The 15984-nt window shown below is 42.4% G+C and overlaps 1 protein-coding gene across 1 annotated transcript in view; it reads left to right on the top strand.

The window, feature by feature from the left end:
* The window catches only part of LOC146597295 (inter-alpha-trypsin inhibitor heavy chain H4-like), a 20766-nt gene extending 7140 nt beyond the window's left edge, over positions 1–13626 (top strand). Inside the window, exons 7-22 of the mRNA XM_085302534.1 lie at positions 1309–1425; positions 1729–1897; positions 2919–3035; positions 3410–3591; positions 4038–4220; positions 5284–5423; positions 6005–6159; positions 6648–6680; positions 7267–7299; positions 8063–8116; positions 8444–8482; positions 8999–9112; positions 9673–9847; positions 10740–10894; positions 12482–12584; positions 13119–13626. Of these exons, the coding sequence (XP_085158660.1) occupies positions 1309–1425; positions 1729–1897; positions 2919–3035; positions 3410–3591; positions 4038–4220; positions 5284–5423; positions 6005–6159; positions 6648–6680; positions 7267–7299; positions 8063–8116; positions 8444–8482; positions 8999–9112; positions 9673–9847; positions 10740–10894; positions 12482–12584; positions 13119–13194 (1845 nt within the window). The 3' untranslated portion in view covers positions 13195–13626. The remainder of the gene's footprint in view (positions 1–1308; positions 1426–1728; positions 1898–2918; positions 3036–3409; positions 3592–4037; positions 4221–5283; positions 5424–6004; positions 6160–6647; positions 6681–7266; positions 7300–8062; positions 8117–8443; positions 8483–8998; positions 9113–9672; positions 9848–10739; positions 10895–12481; positions 12585–13118) is intronic.
* Positions 13627–15984: the final 2358 nt, after the last annotated feature.

Raw genomic sequence — 15984 nt, 5'->3', positions numbered from 1 at the left:
AAACCAACTTTGGCTGATCTAAGGTGAATCTGTAATCTCCACTCGTAAGCGGAGAGGAGCGTGATTCGCACGGTGCTCGTGGAGCGGCGCACGGTGGGCGCTCCCCACGGCGCCCCGCCACCGAAGCCCTCCATCAGCGGAGCTCTGCTCGTGGGCGATGGCACAGAGGTGACGCGTGTGTGAGAACAGTGAGAACACACGTATGTGTGCCGTATTGCACACGTATAGGTATACTACACGTAATGCAAAAAAAAAAAAAAAAAAAAACCTTTAAAGTAGAAAATAACCTAAATCTCCTGATTGTAAACCAGCTGTTTTAGGCACAGGCTTGCTATAAATTCAGAGACCCTTGTTTTTCATGCTATCGCACCCAATGGCACCACGGATTTGCACAAACATTGGGTTGGCAGAGTAAGCGCAGAGTCTGCTCTGCTCCGCTTGCTAGCGTCTGCCACAAAACCTTCTGCCCAAAAGCCCTTTGCACGGCCACGAGGAGAGTGCTGCCCCGTTAGAGGCTCTGTCCATCCTCTTCTTCAAAGATTACATCGGTTTTATGCTGAAAAAAATAAAAAAGCTGTTTGCTTCCACACGTTTTCTTTTACCAAATTCCCTTTCCCCAGCTCCAGGATGTCTGTGGGCATTTTCTCCAAGCACTAGTCTTTGAAGAAGTAGGATTAAGAAGTTGGGTTAAAACATTGGTCAATGCAGATTGCTTACACTCAATGTGTTAGTATTTAAAAGTACTTTGCCTATTAGCACAAAATATTAACACTAAAATATGAAATATATTTTTACATAAGGTTTTGTTTCTTCTTAGCTTGAAGTGGGAAAAAATGACATTAGCTTTTCTTTTATTTCTAATCAGTTTTGATTTTGATGGTCATGGGTAAATAAGCTCCAGCCTGCAATATATGGGAATGTTAAACGTGTCTTTAAAAGTAAATCTCTTGCATTGAACATTTGAAAGGCTGAGGATAAAATGTATTTACTGGTGACGGACTTTGGACTTCAACTGGCTGCCCAGCGCTCCTTCTCCAGGGTCTTGCAGGACCCCCGGTCTTGCAGGCACCTCAAAGCGGCACAGTCTCGACAGTGCGAAAATCACGTCTCTGTTCCCCCGTAATTTGCTTTCAAAGAAGAATATCGCTTCTGGCTAAGTAATACATTTTAATAGGTCTTTGATTTGGGTTTTTCTAGATGAACCAAATGCTGATCATGGACCGCTCTTCTCAGTATGCCAGAATATTAAGAGGCAATGGTTTTTTTGTTTATGTGCAGTTTTATAATTTATATAATTTTGTATTTCAGATTGTCAATGGGTATTTTGTGCATTATTTCGCACCCAGCGAAATGCCTGCGCTTCCCAAAAACATCGTCTTTGTTATAGATCGAAGTGGCTCGATGGCAGGCAGAAAAATCGAGCAGGTAACTTGCCTTGAAACACTGAATTCTGCTTGCTTTGGTGGTGCAACCCGCCACGTGTGTGCTCCCGTTGCTGAAGGAGCTTTGCTCTGTAGCCTTTTGGGGAAGCAACTGTGAACATCCCTTTTGAAACGCAGGCTATTCTTACTCACAGCTAAATTGCCAGGAGTATAGAAATACGTAGAAATATGTATGCACGGGTTTAAGCTATTGAAGTGGAGCGCTGATGTGGATGGGTAGCATATCCTGAGACAGCAAGCACCTCTCTCCATCTTCATACAATATTTTGCTTTCTTCTTCAAACAGACGAGGGAGGCTCTCCTGAAGATCTTGCAAGACCTCCGAGCAGAAGACCGCTTCAGCTTTATCACCTTTAACAGCAAAGTTGCGGAGTGGAGGAGCTCCTTGCTGGAAGCCACAGCAGAGAATGTGGCAAGTGCTGCGGCGTTTGTGCAAACTGTCACTGTTAGTGGAGGTACTGGGCACTAGCTACATCCGTATAACCCCAAACACCCACTCAGCTAAACAATATTTAGGGGAAAAAAAATGCTATTGGTCATGTACTACCAGAGAACTGCCGTCAGTGCTCTCAAAGCCTCAAAGCGAGTAAGCACACAGGCAATTTTTAATATTTATGAGCAATGAGTGGGATAGGAAAGCTTATTAAGGGAATGGACCAACTGGTGACAACATTATGAAAATAAGGAGAGGTGGTTACATCCCATCTCTCCTTATTTTCATCCCATCCTGTATGAGCCAGGAAGTTTTGTCCAAGTCTTTTATAACAGGAACAATTGGAAAATTTCCAAGAGAACACTTTTTTTTCTCCAGAAAAATGGCAGTTCACTCAAACTAGAAAAGCTGCATGGACTTACTGATGTCTTAATACCAGAGTCCACTTATAAAATAAAATACAAATGGAGTTATGTGCCTGTGGTTCTTTCCATACATGGTATTATAGTATAGAAACAAAATAGTCAACATAAGCATGAAGAATTTCAACTGTTACATCACTCAGTCCAATTTGTTTTTATTGTATATTTTTAAGCAAATCTAAAAGCTATTTGTTAAGCTGTTAATTTTCCTGTAGATCTTCTTGTCTCAGTAGCTAGCACCAATGAAAATCACATACCTAGCTCTTCTTTGGCTTCTTAAGTGAGCCTAGGAATCACTTCTTAAATGCTGATCTAAGGGATGTCAGTGTGTGTGTTTAAGCATTTTTAATGGATCTAGACAGATTCTGTTAAAAGTCAGATGTTTGCATTTCCTGTCACATACCGGAAAATACTTCCCTAGGGAAACTCCATTTTTGCCATTGCAATATAACCTGCCATAGTCAAACCTGGCACGCCAAGCTCCTGAAAACTCGCCTCTCTGAAGAGTTACCTCCTGCAGAAAGCTTTAGACAACCCACAGGGCCTCTGTAAATGAGGTGCGCTGATTTCTTGGAACAAAGCTCCTTTTCCAGGCGAGCGAAGCCTGCTCTCTCGTTCCAGGCACAGACATCCACGGGGCCCTGCTGATGGCGGTGGGCACGCTGCACAGAGCCAAGGCGCTGCCTGAGCGGAGCGTGTCCATGATCATTTTGCTGACGGACGGTCAGCCCACCTCCGGTAAGTAAATCCTCGCCTCAGTCCTCTCCCTCTTCCTTGATTTTGCACCCTTCCATCCCAATTTGCATCCTTGCATTCAGTCAAAAAGCCTCCTTTGGCCCCTTTATAATCTTTTAAAACATGTTGTGCTTAGCCATGATGATATGAGTAGAGATTAGAAGAGTCAGAAAGGAGAGAATGAGATTCCAGCAGTCAAAATGCAGAGCGGCACTTTCATCTCCAGTTCTATTCATTGAACTCCTTTCTGTGTATTATTAATGTTTTATTCTGAATTTTTTTAAGAGACTTTAAGCAGCCATTTCCATTGATTCCCCCACTGCTTTTTATGCTTAAAATACACACATTCTGTGAGTATTTATTTTTCTCAATCACAGGTGAGACAAACGTGGAAGTAATCCAAGAAGACATCCAGAAAGCCATCGGCGGGAAGTATGCCCTCTTCTGCCTTGGCTTCGGCTTTGATGTCAGCTATAAGTTCCTGGAAAAAATGGCCCTGAGCAACGGGGGAATTGCGCGGCGTATATATGAAAATGCTGATGCAGCCTTGCAGCTCCAGGTGAGGATGAGCTTGTTCTGTCTACCTCCGTCCAGGCCCGTTTTGGCCGGCTGCACCAGGCGCAAGGCTTTGCCGAACACCGGTGCAAAGCCCGCTAGAGAGGAGAGAAGTCCCTGCTGTTGGCCATGTTAAAGAAAAGAGCTGTGAAAAGCAGATAGAGAGATGCCTCACTAGGTGGGACGTTCATAAAGGCAATGCTGCAGAAGTACTTGCGTTACTGCAAGAGATGCAGCTCATCAGGCATCGCTTGGAGAAGGTGTACTGAACCCTATGAAGAAATGCTTGTTCTTCAGCCTTTACAGCAGTCTTGTACTGATGGCTCCTGCCCGTCCCTGGCACAGGAAGAAACTTTAATTCCCTTCTTTCTGAAGGTGTTTTAAATGTTTGGCAGTTTGTTTTGCTTAATTTTGCAACTCTTTGCACTCCTTCTCTGTGCTTCTCCTTAGGGCTTTTATCAGGAGGTGGCTACTCCAATATTAATGAAAATTAAAATGCAGTATCCAGAAAATGCCATTGAGGGATTAACCAAGACCAACTTCAAGCTGTTTTTTGAAGGGTCTGAAATTGTAGTGTCTGGAAAAATCAGCAACAAGCTTGATCTTCTACCAGTAGAAATTAAAGCTCAGTCTGTAAGTATTTACCTTACTAAACTGTGAAAGAGGTATATCTCCATGCTGTTTTTAATGGGGTAATAGGAGATTTTAGAACAACTTTGTATGTTCTCTACATTTGGACATCCAGTGATTTTCCCATTCTAGGAAAATATTTGAGAATTTGAATAATTTTCCCCTCCCAAATCTACTGGAAAAGAAAAATCTTTGCGCAAACATTAATTTCTATCACTTCATGCCCATGATATTATGGTCATTCAAGTATTCTTTTATTTTTTAAGAAACTAGTTTATATTTTTAGAATGAAGCAGGAAACCTGAGTTTTTCACTTTGAAAGTGTTTAATTAGAACTGTGGAGCAATTTCATGTCTCCTTTTTTTAACATTATTTTGAGTCCAGAAATATATATCCAGAAAACCTACATTTTGATGGATTTGTTTTGTATTTTCTAATGGGAAAACAGCTCACCAAAAACTTTGACTGTATTCTTGTCAAAAATTGAATTTTTGGTTGGCTTGGCTGGAATGAAGTCATGGTGATCCGTAAAGCGTCAAGTGACATAACAACATCTGAGAAGAGAAAATGACTGAATGAACCTAATGAAACACAGTGACCACTAAATGTAGCAAAATGTGTCACCCGGCTGGCTGCTACTTCTCTTGGCTGGACTAAGAAGTCTGACCTCTAGTTAAGACTAGAAATGACTGAGCTTTAATCATTGTGTTCTGATGACTACATGGCGTAAAACCACCAATTTTATTGATGGGGTAAATAATGAAAGTTTCAAGAGTATAGCTTTTGTCCCTATACTCTAAGCAGTAGCCTTCTGCTGCATAAGCTGAGGGCTGATATATTGTATGCTGATTTAATTACAGAAATTCATAGATTTGGTTGATAGAACCAGATGGTGAGTATGAATTTGGTTGCACCGCCCAATTGCCACATTTGTGGTTCCTAATCGTGGGCTGGTTTTGAGGGTCAAAAGGGTACCTTAGTACCAAAAGATATTCTTTTAAGCCTAACGATGTGATTATAGAACTCTATAGCTGTTCTTTTGACAGTCGCTTGTCTCCCCTTTCAGCATACTAGTGACTTGATGCTTAAAGAAGAAGCAAACATTAAAGAGAAGGAGCAAGTATTTCAAAATCAAAGCTACATATTTGGAAATTTCATTGAGAGACTGTGGGCTTACCTAACCATTCAACAGCTTCTAGAAAAATCGTAAGCTAATTTAATGTTTTGCATGATGAATTTCTGGTTTCTTAAAGCACTCTATAAACTCCTTATTCACAAATTGTATGATGGGAAAACTTACAGCAACTAATACCTTTGCTCGTAGCTTTATAAATATTATCTACTGGAAGAATACAACACTACTGTGTGAGCAACATGAGATGCCTTTTGAGAGGGTTGCACTGTTACAGAAAGAAGGAAATATTTTCTTTGCAGCATTTCTTTGAAATGGGTCTTAGTTGTATTGACTGTGTTAGGCTATTGTTGCACATCTAGCAGTATTGCTTGTAGAGGTGTGGTAATAGCTAGTAAAAAGAGTAACAATAGGAAGTATGGCCGGAGGATGGTCATTTCCCAGTTCACATACCTATAACTTTGTGTATTTGACCCATATATAGACTCAGTGTTGCAAACAATTAAGTATTTCTGTGATTTCAAGCATATTTGATTTAAAGCTGAGTTATCCCAGCAGGACTACCTATCCATGAGAAAAAACGTGTGTTAAGTAGCTAACATGATGAAAAGCTATGTGCTCCGTTTCATTGCCTTGTCATTAACATGGACCTTAGTATTTCAGCCCAAGGAGAGCAGCAGAAAGCCCTGGAGGCGCGCGCCCTGGAGCTGTCACTGCGGTACGGCTTTGTTACCCCCCTCACCTCCCTGCTGGTCACCAAACCTGCCGAGCAGCTGCAGGTGGAGCTGGCGAACAAGCCCACCGAAGCCGGTACACGGGGCCTGGAGCGGGCGGGCATTCCCCGGCGACGTGCTGCTGGCCACACGGTCCCAGGGCCACACGGCTGCACCGTGCCATGCCACAGCTGGGACGGGAGCCTAGGGGGCAACCTCCTTGGAGATGGATAGGACGTTCGGGGCTTTTTAGAAGGTCATGTGGGGAAATGGACTACTGGATACTACTGAAATGGAAAAGAATTTGTTTAAACATCAATTAAAAGCAAACTAACGGTTGTTCCTGAGCATTCCCTGCTGCTGCAAGGGGAAGTCTGCGTTTTGGTCTGGGGCGTTAAAGCTGGGGAAATGCAGAAAAGCAAGGCTGTCATCTCTAGGAGTCTCCCATGTGCTGTATCTGCCCATCTTTCAGCACAAAACCTTACCCCCTGCGGCCCCCGCGCCCGGTTCTCCCAGCTTCTGGGTTTGCACATGAGCAAGATGATTGACTGTGTGACACTGATTTCTCTCTCTTCCTTGGCTTAGATAATGAGAAGTCCAGCAGCTTCCTAGGAGGAGGTAAATGTTTTCTTCTTTTCCAGTAGCATAGTTAATTAATTATCTCTAATTGGAAGGGAAAAAAAAAACACATGATGGTTGTCCTGTAGCGGGGAGTATCTGGGTTTTGGAAAAGCAGACACCAAGTAAAATGAAAGTAGTGTCTGGAAAGCTCTGTACTGAGGTTGGTTGAATAACATGGTCCAAAGGAAAAAATCTTTCATTCTGGAAGTGTCAGAAGCCAAAATTGTCTTTACTTGTAAGGCAAAGTAATTTTTCAAGTGAATGGTCTTGATCCTGTTTTTTACTACTTCTTACCATGCCTGAAGCATCTATCAGAAAATTGAGCTCAAGACCTTTTGGAAAGATTTGTGAGGATGACTTAGATATATTTTTCCTCTCTATCTGGGAAAACAGAAATATTTAGGTAAATATTATTCTAAAACCATCAGTGTTCACCTGTGTGCCTGGTGGTGATGCCAGCACCCAGTGCTCTCCCTCATCCACAGGGACCATCCTGCTGCCAGCCCCGGGCGAGGGGTCCTCATGGAACGGGTATATAACTCAATAAGGAATGAAATACTGATGCTCTTTTCTCCTTCTCCAGATGCTTATAGACTGAGGAGTGGATCACTTCCCGGTAAGCGCTCCCACTTTTTTTTATTCGGATTAATCATATGAAGTATATTTCATATGTAGATTTAAAGTAATGTCATGGTATCAAATGTATTTTGATTGTGGATTCCTGCCTGAGATATGCAAGTAAGTTTTTGTTGTATATATTTCAGCCCACATTATAATCTTGCTACCTTTTCAGAAATAAAAAAAGTTAAGCATCTTGAAAATGAATGCAAAAGATCTGGAAAAGCATATATTAATTAGCTGAAGGAAATGTGGCCAGATAACACACTGATTTTTCAGGGCTTTGATCGTAGCTAGGTTTAATCATAATAATCATAGCTGTAACATGAGTAATGAACTGGGTCCCACTGCACTGGGCATGGCTCTCAGGCAGTCTGGTCTCCACTAGCAAGGATGAGAGACGCAATCAAAGGTTCAATGTCCATCCTTTGTGGGACATCTGAAACCACCTCTCAGCCACATCCATGCTAGGGAGAGAGGAGGCATAAATCTCATTTTGGAAGATGATGGCTTGTGCACACAGCTGCAAAACATAAAAACATTTATTCCCAGAATGTAGTCTAGTCACCTCCCAGATCTGGGTTGGAGATGACTGTGTGGTCACTCTGCCTTGTTCACAGTGGAGAGGAGCCCAAATCACCCTTTGAACGGGCCACCTGTATAACACCCAAAATCAGAGCCATCTTTGAAGGGGCCAGTGCATGGCGGGGAAGTATCCGAGCCGCCTGCACACCCGTGATGTTGCAAACCTTTTGTTGCAGGTCGCTGGCGTGCTCTGCTCCAGTCTGGCAGCAACAAAAAAGTGCACTCGCCAGGTAACTCCTCGTTTCTGTGCGCGAGGAGCTGGGGGGCTGCTGGGCAGCTACTGGCTATCACAAACTCGCCAACTGGTCTCCAAACTGCTGGGCAGCAAGGGGGGGGGTGCGCCAAGATGGCAACCCGTGCGCACGCAGCAGCCCCCCGCACCGTGCCTTTTATTTTTTTATTTTTATTTTCCCTATTGGGGCATCCTGCGATTTAAGCAAAACTCTGCAGAACGCAGTGGCGAGCTTTGCTGAAAGGGTACCGCTGCTGGCCGATGAGCCAAGCTGGAAGCAAAAACTAGAGTTTCACTAAACTCGTATTAATTTTAAATATTTCAGTTGTCAGGCTAACCGGACGAACAAGATCCCAGCCCCTTGGTAAGTAATAAATAGGAGTCTCATTTTAATAATTAATATAGCCATAACATACAGGCTTTCATAAAATAGTGTTTTTTTCTGACTGTATCAATTAAAATTAAAAATCTCAAATTAAAAAAATATCTGTTACCTGTTCTCAAAAACCTTGGCTTATTCTTTCCACAGAAGCGCAAAGTACCCCCTTGTCCCATGAGAAAGCCTTTCCAGCTCCAGGATATAGAATATATTCTGTTGTTGTTCCAGCAACAGAAATGTAGTACAACATTTCTTCAGTCTCAGCTGAGGTTGTCTTTAATAACCTCTAAGTTTTAAAATATGTTGTTTACATTGTTATCAACATGCTCGGTCTGGGTGTGATTTTTGATAACTTTTACTGTGTTGGTTTTAATTGTTCTATTCTATAGAACAATTCTAGACAACTAGTCTGAATAGTCTGAATAATTTTACTGTGCCTGTCCTAAAGGCACAGGCTAAATTTCTCCTCTTGTGCTAACACTGTTCTTTTGATTTTTTCAGCCAACGACTATCCCCAACTTCTCTTGCAATTGCATGGACAAAATGAAATAATCTGCTTGAATATTGATGGGCAAGCACAGGCTCCTGTAGACCTGCTTTCTGATCCAGAGCGAGGTAAGTAAGCCACGTCCCTCGTGGGATGGGAACTGGCACCAGCCAAGGTGAGGACCTTGGTCCAGCTGGAAGACACCAGAACATGAGCATCGACTCTGTGGCTCTGCCTCCTCCTAGTCCACTGCAGCCTCCTCTCGCATCACGGGAACCAACCCCTGATAGCAAAGAAAGTGAGAGACGCTGCAGTCTGAGAGCCATCAGGGTCTCAGGGGATGTTCCCTTCTCTCTAACAGCTGTATCATCCACTGCCTTCTTGCAGTGACCAAGAAGGTTGTGATGATCCTTTCAGCCAGGCAACAGTCATCAGCTGCTCTGATTAGGGACCACAAAAACCTCTGGGAGAAGAGGACAATGACACACTGGGGTAGACAAGGGTGGCTTTGGTGACCCTGTCACCCAGTCTTAGGGACATATGGAGATCTGAGAGGCTGCAGAGCTGCTGTACCTCCCATAACTAGATTTTAAACCCTCAAGTCCAACAAAGCTGAAGCAGTTTTATTAAGACTAGTCCTACTTTATAAGTGTGGTCTTGTGACAGATTTGTGTCAATGTTATTAAAGGAATCTCCGTGACTGGGACTCTCGGGGACAAAACAAATCACTTTGTGCACTTTGAAATTACCTATGCGAATCCTCCGGTGCAAATCCACGTCTCTACCGAGGCGATCCTAGTACGCCACGATCGCGAGACCAGACGGCTGCCGTGGGCCGAGTCTGCCACCTCCACGGTCCAGAGGTAAGACATGTCGCTGGGTCAGCTCCCTAGCTGGAAAACGCGAGCCTTGTCATTTTTCATCCAGGCTTCTGCTCGCACATGTGCCGTTTGCTTCAGGTAAGTGCTTCCAAATGTCCCTGCGGGGTGAGTAACTCAGTGTACACGGAAGCAAGGCGCTTTCTGCCCTTCTCAAATGCTGGAAAGATTTGGCTTCAATTCTCCGGTCTCCGCAGAAGTCCTTAAAACAATGCTTTAAGTTACCCTTGTAATCCAAAAGGAGGCAAAGGATGCGCTGGGTCTACACCCATACGCAATTCGCCTTTCACCGAGCAGCACGTTCCTCCAACTTCAAACCAGGATTTGAGCCCTTGCAACCACAGCACTTCATACACCAGCATGTACGGTTGTATTTTCATCTAATCAGATCTGCAATGGAAAAAAATGATAGTGGATATTTGTATTCTGCACCTCCGGGCTCAAAATAAAAAGTTACACATTATAAGAAAGCCAAATTCTGAAGTATCTTGTGAAATATCCAAGAGAAAAGTATTTGACTTGTTTGTAGAATTAATTATATTGTATAGATGATTCTTTTTCTTGTTAAAATGATGGAAAAAATATTCTCTTTTTTTTCCCTCCAATAATTTTTTTGTCATTGTGGCTAAGAAAGTGTTCCCATGAGCAAAACACTTCTTCTTTAGTATATTTGCATATAGCCTGAGGTGGTGAAGACCTATTGTGTGGCAGCTGGAGAAAAGATAGGCTACTTAACATTTTCCAGCTGGAAAATAACCACCAAAAGGTCATGATAAACACAAATGCAAAGAGGCAAAAATTAAATTATTTAAATTAATTCGTGATATGAAATCCATCTTGATATTCTTGGAAATAAACTGCATTGCTTACTTGCCAGGCTGAGAATCTCGGTTGAAAAGGAACGAAGCCTGACAGTGTCACTGCCGGATACCGTCACAGCAAAAATAGCCTTTGTAAAGCTTCCAGATGATTTCCTTGGACTGTATTTCTTGGACACCAACCATTTTTCTGACAACATCAGTGGAGTTCTTGGTATGTATCATTATGCGATTTTTATTACTTCTAACATAGCAAAGAAGGCCAATCCCATAACTAAGCTGCTGGAAAGTGAGTGTGGTGGATCTGAGTTCTCCTCCTGTTCCAGCTGCTCATCTCCTCTGGGGGCTTTGCAGGGACCTGATGGATGAATGAGGGCACGTTTGCCTGCCGAAATTTTAGGATGGTGTGTCTATCAAATAAGCTTACAGAGAAGACTAAAATAATGGTAGTTTTTGGGGGGGAGAAAAAAAACTAAAAAAAACAATGAAATGCCAAATCTTGTTTAAGATTTAAACCAAAGATTTAAGCCAAATTTAAAGGTTAGTCCCCTATTCCTACCGATCCCAAAGGCCGAGCGTTGGCTCGTGGTGTTCGGACACCCTGGCTTGCTGCTGAACGCAGGGAGGGAGACAAGCCTTCCCGCCATCTCCAGGCCGCAGCAGTCCACCTGGGCACAGGCATTAAGGTTGCACCTCCTTTTTGCTTACCTAGTGCTTGAAACATGTCCTTATTTGGTAGGCATTCAAAGTTGGGGGGAAACAAGCTTTTCAAAGCACAATTGCTTTTACAGGCCTAAATACTTAAGTGCTAATTTTTAATTGCATTGAAAAGTTGCCCGTGAAGTAGATCCTATATTACACCTTCTTTGAGCCAAAGCGTAAGCCTCACTCAAATTTTACTTCTCTGGGCTCCTCCATGAAAGTCAATAGGCTGACAGCAGTAATTCAGGGCTTTCCAGGGAAACTTTGCATTTGATTATTTCTTTTCAGACATCTAATGTCACCGTTTTTTGCAGAGCAGTAAATCCCGGTCACCTTTTACTGTGGAGCAATCCAGAACCAGCTCTGCAGGGAGGGGAGAACTCTAAACAGGGCCTCGCTCTTGAAACATAACATAATACCGATCTCTGCATCAGCAGCGCGAGCCTGAACAGACTCTGATGTGCTTAGAGAACGCTAAAAATAAGACTAAAATCTGGTCAATGTAGATAGCTGCACAGGCTTAACCTCAGTAGTGCTGTGGCATGACATAACACATGCAGTAAACTCATTTGCTATAAAATAATAGACTACAAATAGTGGACAAAAAATTGTAAATAATCAGGGTTACAGTGATGGGAAAGTGTCTCCTCTTCCTGCCATCAGCTATCTTCCCTGCAAAATGAAAGCCAGCTGGTTCCAAACATTTCGACCCAAACACTGCTGGCAGGACTAAGGTTTAAGCTGTCACAAGGGTTTTGCAAGCAGAGAAGATGCATATTCTAAAACCAAGAAAAAAACATGAGAACATATCAGAGCAAGGCTAAATTGCTTTGCAGAGGGGTAACAGGAGGTGGCAGCTGTGGGTGGTGGTGTCTGGAGCCATGAACCTTCTGAAACATAGGCATTTCCTTAACTTACTATGGGAGCTTCCAGATGTGGCTTTTCTTACTCGTGTAGCTATCTCATGTGAACTTAGTTACATGAGGCAGGAAACATTTTTGAGGCAGGTGGCTGTTTTCCCTTTTGGTTTAAATGAACAGTAATACTCTAATGTTTTGGGTCAAGGAATTTTGAAATAATTTGTGTGCCTTTTGCTCAGGTCACTTGTATTCAAAAGCACAACTTGCAAATAAGCCCAGTGTAAATCAGAGAGATGATGTAAAACTCCTAAGTATATCCGGATCTGAGCACAGAGTTACCAGGTAAATGGTAAGGGATAAGGGGAGCGAAGCACATGCTTTATGAGACTTATTTCATCAGCAGATAGCAGAGATCAAAAGAAATGAAACAAAGGGAGTGTTTGTAAGAATATCCGTATTCCATGTAAACAATAGGAACTTGCTTTTGAATTTTTCCTAAAGTTCTGAATTTGCTGATGGGCAAGGGATGCTACAAGGCTCTTATTCCAAAGGGGGAGGGGGAGTTTATTAAAAAAAAAAAAAAAAATCATACCCTGGGGCTACAGTGTGCGTGAAAAGTGCTATATAAAGTGAGATTTTGCTGCCTCATTTTCATGGGTAGGGGAGTGTATTTCCTTAGCTGGATTTACTGCAAGAAAAAATATTTAACCTTCACTTGTATGCAGCTCTAAGGGTGGGGATGTGCCAGCTCTGCCCACGCAGAGGCCCTCTGACTTTTGGTACCAGCTGTAAACGTAGGGTCTGAAGAGTGTAGAGTCTAGCCCTGCTCTTTGAGGGTTTTATCACAAATGTTGTCCGGTTTTGGTTTTGTTTCAGGCAAAACAAGAAAGACTACAGGCTTGAGTCAGCCAGTGATTCTGTTTCCTGCTGGTCATTAGATATAACTTCCTAGAGAAGAGTAATTTAAGAAGAAAAATATTGCAAATGATGCTCTCCAAGCATTTGTGATACTCTCTCATCAAGAAAACCACACAGTTACTGCCTTACTTGTTAATGCAGGAACGTCATAAATATCTTACCTCAAAATCATTATACTTTTAAGAAGGGAACTTGCTTGCTTGTTGTTTGTAATTTTAAAATGGTTTATAATAGGTTGGTTATGTTTTGGAAGATTCTTGTAAACAAAATAAAATCGACACTATCAGCTTACGGTTGCACACGGAGAGAGAGACTCGGTTTTCTGAATAAAAATAAGTAGTTGTAGCATCTAACTCAGCACACCTGTCATGCAAACAGTACTAAATTTTTAATGTTTACACTCAGGATACTTCCAGTTACAAATGACAGCGTTCTTGAACTGTGTGTTTTGTAAAAAGAGTAGGAAATCTAAAGCAGTATTAGTTTATCATTTCTCTCATTTGTTAATTTATGAAACAAATACAGTTAATACAGACTTGCTGTATTAACATTTTTTGGAGATAGTTTTGTAGGAATGTTCAAAGCTGCTGAAATTAGCAGTAGTAACGTGAGGGATATCGGGTAACGACGAACGGCTGCATTTCTGTGAATGGCTGCAAAGTTTCTGAGGACGCCTCTGCTTTCAAATGTCTGCCTCTCTGATTTGTTGCATTTCAGTCCTGAAATTTAGCAACTTCTTGGGCAAGGTTTCATCCAACATTTCACAAACATTGGAAGATGTTTTACAGCTAATGATGTGGTGCACGAAGGGTAACGTTTCAGGAGGAACGTCCATACGGAAGCCTCTGTGCCCGTAAGGTGCAACGTGTAGTTTGTCTTCAACTGTTTTCATAAATTTTAATTTCAAAAACATTTTCTATTTTAGAATTCCAGTTCCTATGTATCTCTGAACTCAAAAATACGCCGTCCAGCACCAGCATTGTACAGTTTTACAAAAGTTGCTTTCTATCACACCAGTAATATATAACTAGAAAAGCATTAGTGTCTTAAGGCAATGTATTGAGAGAGAGGCAATTTCTAGCCAAAGTCAGTAAGATAAAGCAAGCTGTAATTCTAGGCCTGCTTTTTAGCAGACCTGGTACTGCGATATATTTATGCAAATTGTTGTGCTTTCAAGGGGAGATGCAGATTTGGATGCACAGCTGGACAAGTGACATGCCAGAAAACGGGGAATTCGGAAGCTGAAAACACCAGATTACTTACTTTGCCACATCATAAATAGGCTTAGCAATTTAAAAAGCAGGAGATTATTTCCTTTATAATTAACTCAGTATTTGAATTATACGCTGTTGATGCTGGCTTGTATCAGCTGAGTGACTTCAAATTATAAATTCCCTGCTCCCAGTTGCAGGGCACCATAATGTTCCCTTCTCTACCTTCCTGCTACCACCAAGAACAGCAGCCAGCACTGGAATCACGGGGCGACGAGGCACGGCTAGAGGGCACCTTTCCTCCAGTCCCCTCTGCTTTCAGCCGGGGCTCACGCGTGCACAGACCGTTCCTGAGGGCTGCTCTTCTCTCTCGCCCACTAAAACCTGTTCTGATGGAGATTCCCCCAAAGCCCAAGGTAGTCCGCTGCTCTTTCAATCTGCCGCTTTGCAGCAAGGGAGAATTGCATTGAGTGTCCTGCTAACCTCAATAGACAGGAGGAAAAACTGAGGGCAGCCTTCCTCTCAGCAACTTTTTACACAGATTTTTTTTCCTCCCCAACCCCAGCCTAAACCCAGAACTATTTTCACAAATTCTGTTCAAGGCTGTTCCTGTCCTCCGGCCCGTATCTGATTTGTCTGCGCGGTGTCGAAGTGTTACAGAGCTGGCCAGGGCCTGCACCGTAGCCTCCGCAGTGCTGCTGGAGCAGAAGAATCCTCTCTCGCGTCTCAAGGTGTCCAGCGGTGCCCCGGGAGGATATCCGCTTCTGCAACGGCATCACGTTGCCGCGACGCCTAGATCTGTTCTGCCAGAAAGATACGCTTTTCGTTTTGTAAGTATGTTACATTGCACTCTTTTTGCACGAACCGCATCTTACTCAATTTATTGTTTAGTTACTTTTTTCCTGTCCTTCCCAAGCCCTGATGGGTCTCTAATTTCCTATGTTTCTTTCTCTTTCTGAAAAGACATCTTAAATAGAAGCTGAAAGCAGACCCAGAACTGGAATGAACGTTTTGCTTTCTATGATTTTTAATCCTGACGAGATTATACAGTATAATAAAACACTTCTCTTCTTCCTATCTTCCTCCCTTGTTTAAAGTCTGTCCAAGTTTTTCTTTCCTATCTTGTACTGTTTCCCCTTAACCAGCATTGTACCAGCAGCTCGTAAAAGTAAGATTTTTATTAAACCGGTTTCAACAATTATTTGGTCTTTCCCACATCCCTTCCTGTTTCTCTTCCTGCTTTCCTCCCATTTTTCAGTAACTTAACTGGTACTTTCTGTACAAAACTATTGTCGTCTTTCTTTGCTTTTGTCCCATTTTGCACAGGCAGCGCTACCTCACCACCGTGACCCTGTAAGAACTGATTCTGCTGTTTGAGTTTTCTGTTCGTATAAACTTATGCTCATAATAAAGCATTTTACTCCTGGAAAACGCCTGCCTCTCTCTCTCCTAAATGCCTTTTATAAGATGTTCAAGACATAATAAATGTCTTTTTATCTTTTGTTTTTTCTTTTTCCTGTTTGATTTTCCAATTGCATTTTGGTTCACCTCTACCTTTGTTATTTCAATTTTCCCCTATCATGTCTTATGTCAACTCTTGTTTTTTTTTTTTT

This window comes from Rhea americana, unplaced genomic scaffold, assembly GCF_003343005.1.
Source record: "Rhea americana isolate MKP2758 unplaced genomic scaffold, rheAme1 scaffold_19, whole genome shotgun sequence".
Classification (NCBI taxonomy): Eukaryota; Metazoa; Chordata; class Aves; order Rheiformes; family Rheidae; genus Rhea; species Rhea americana.
This window is presented reverse-complemented; position numbering and strand designations above follow the sequence as displayed.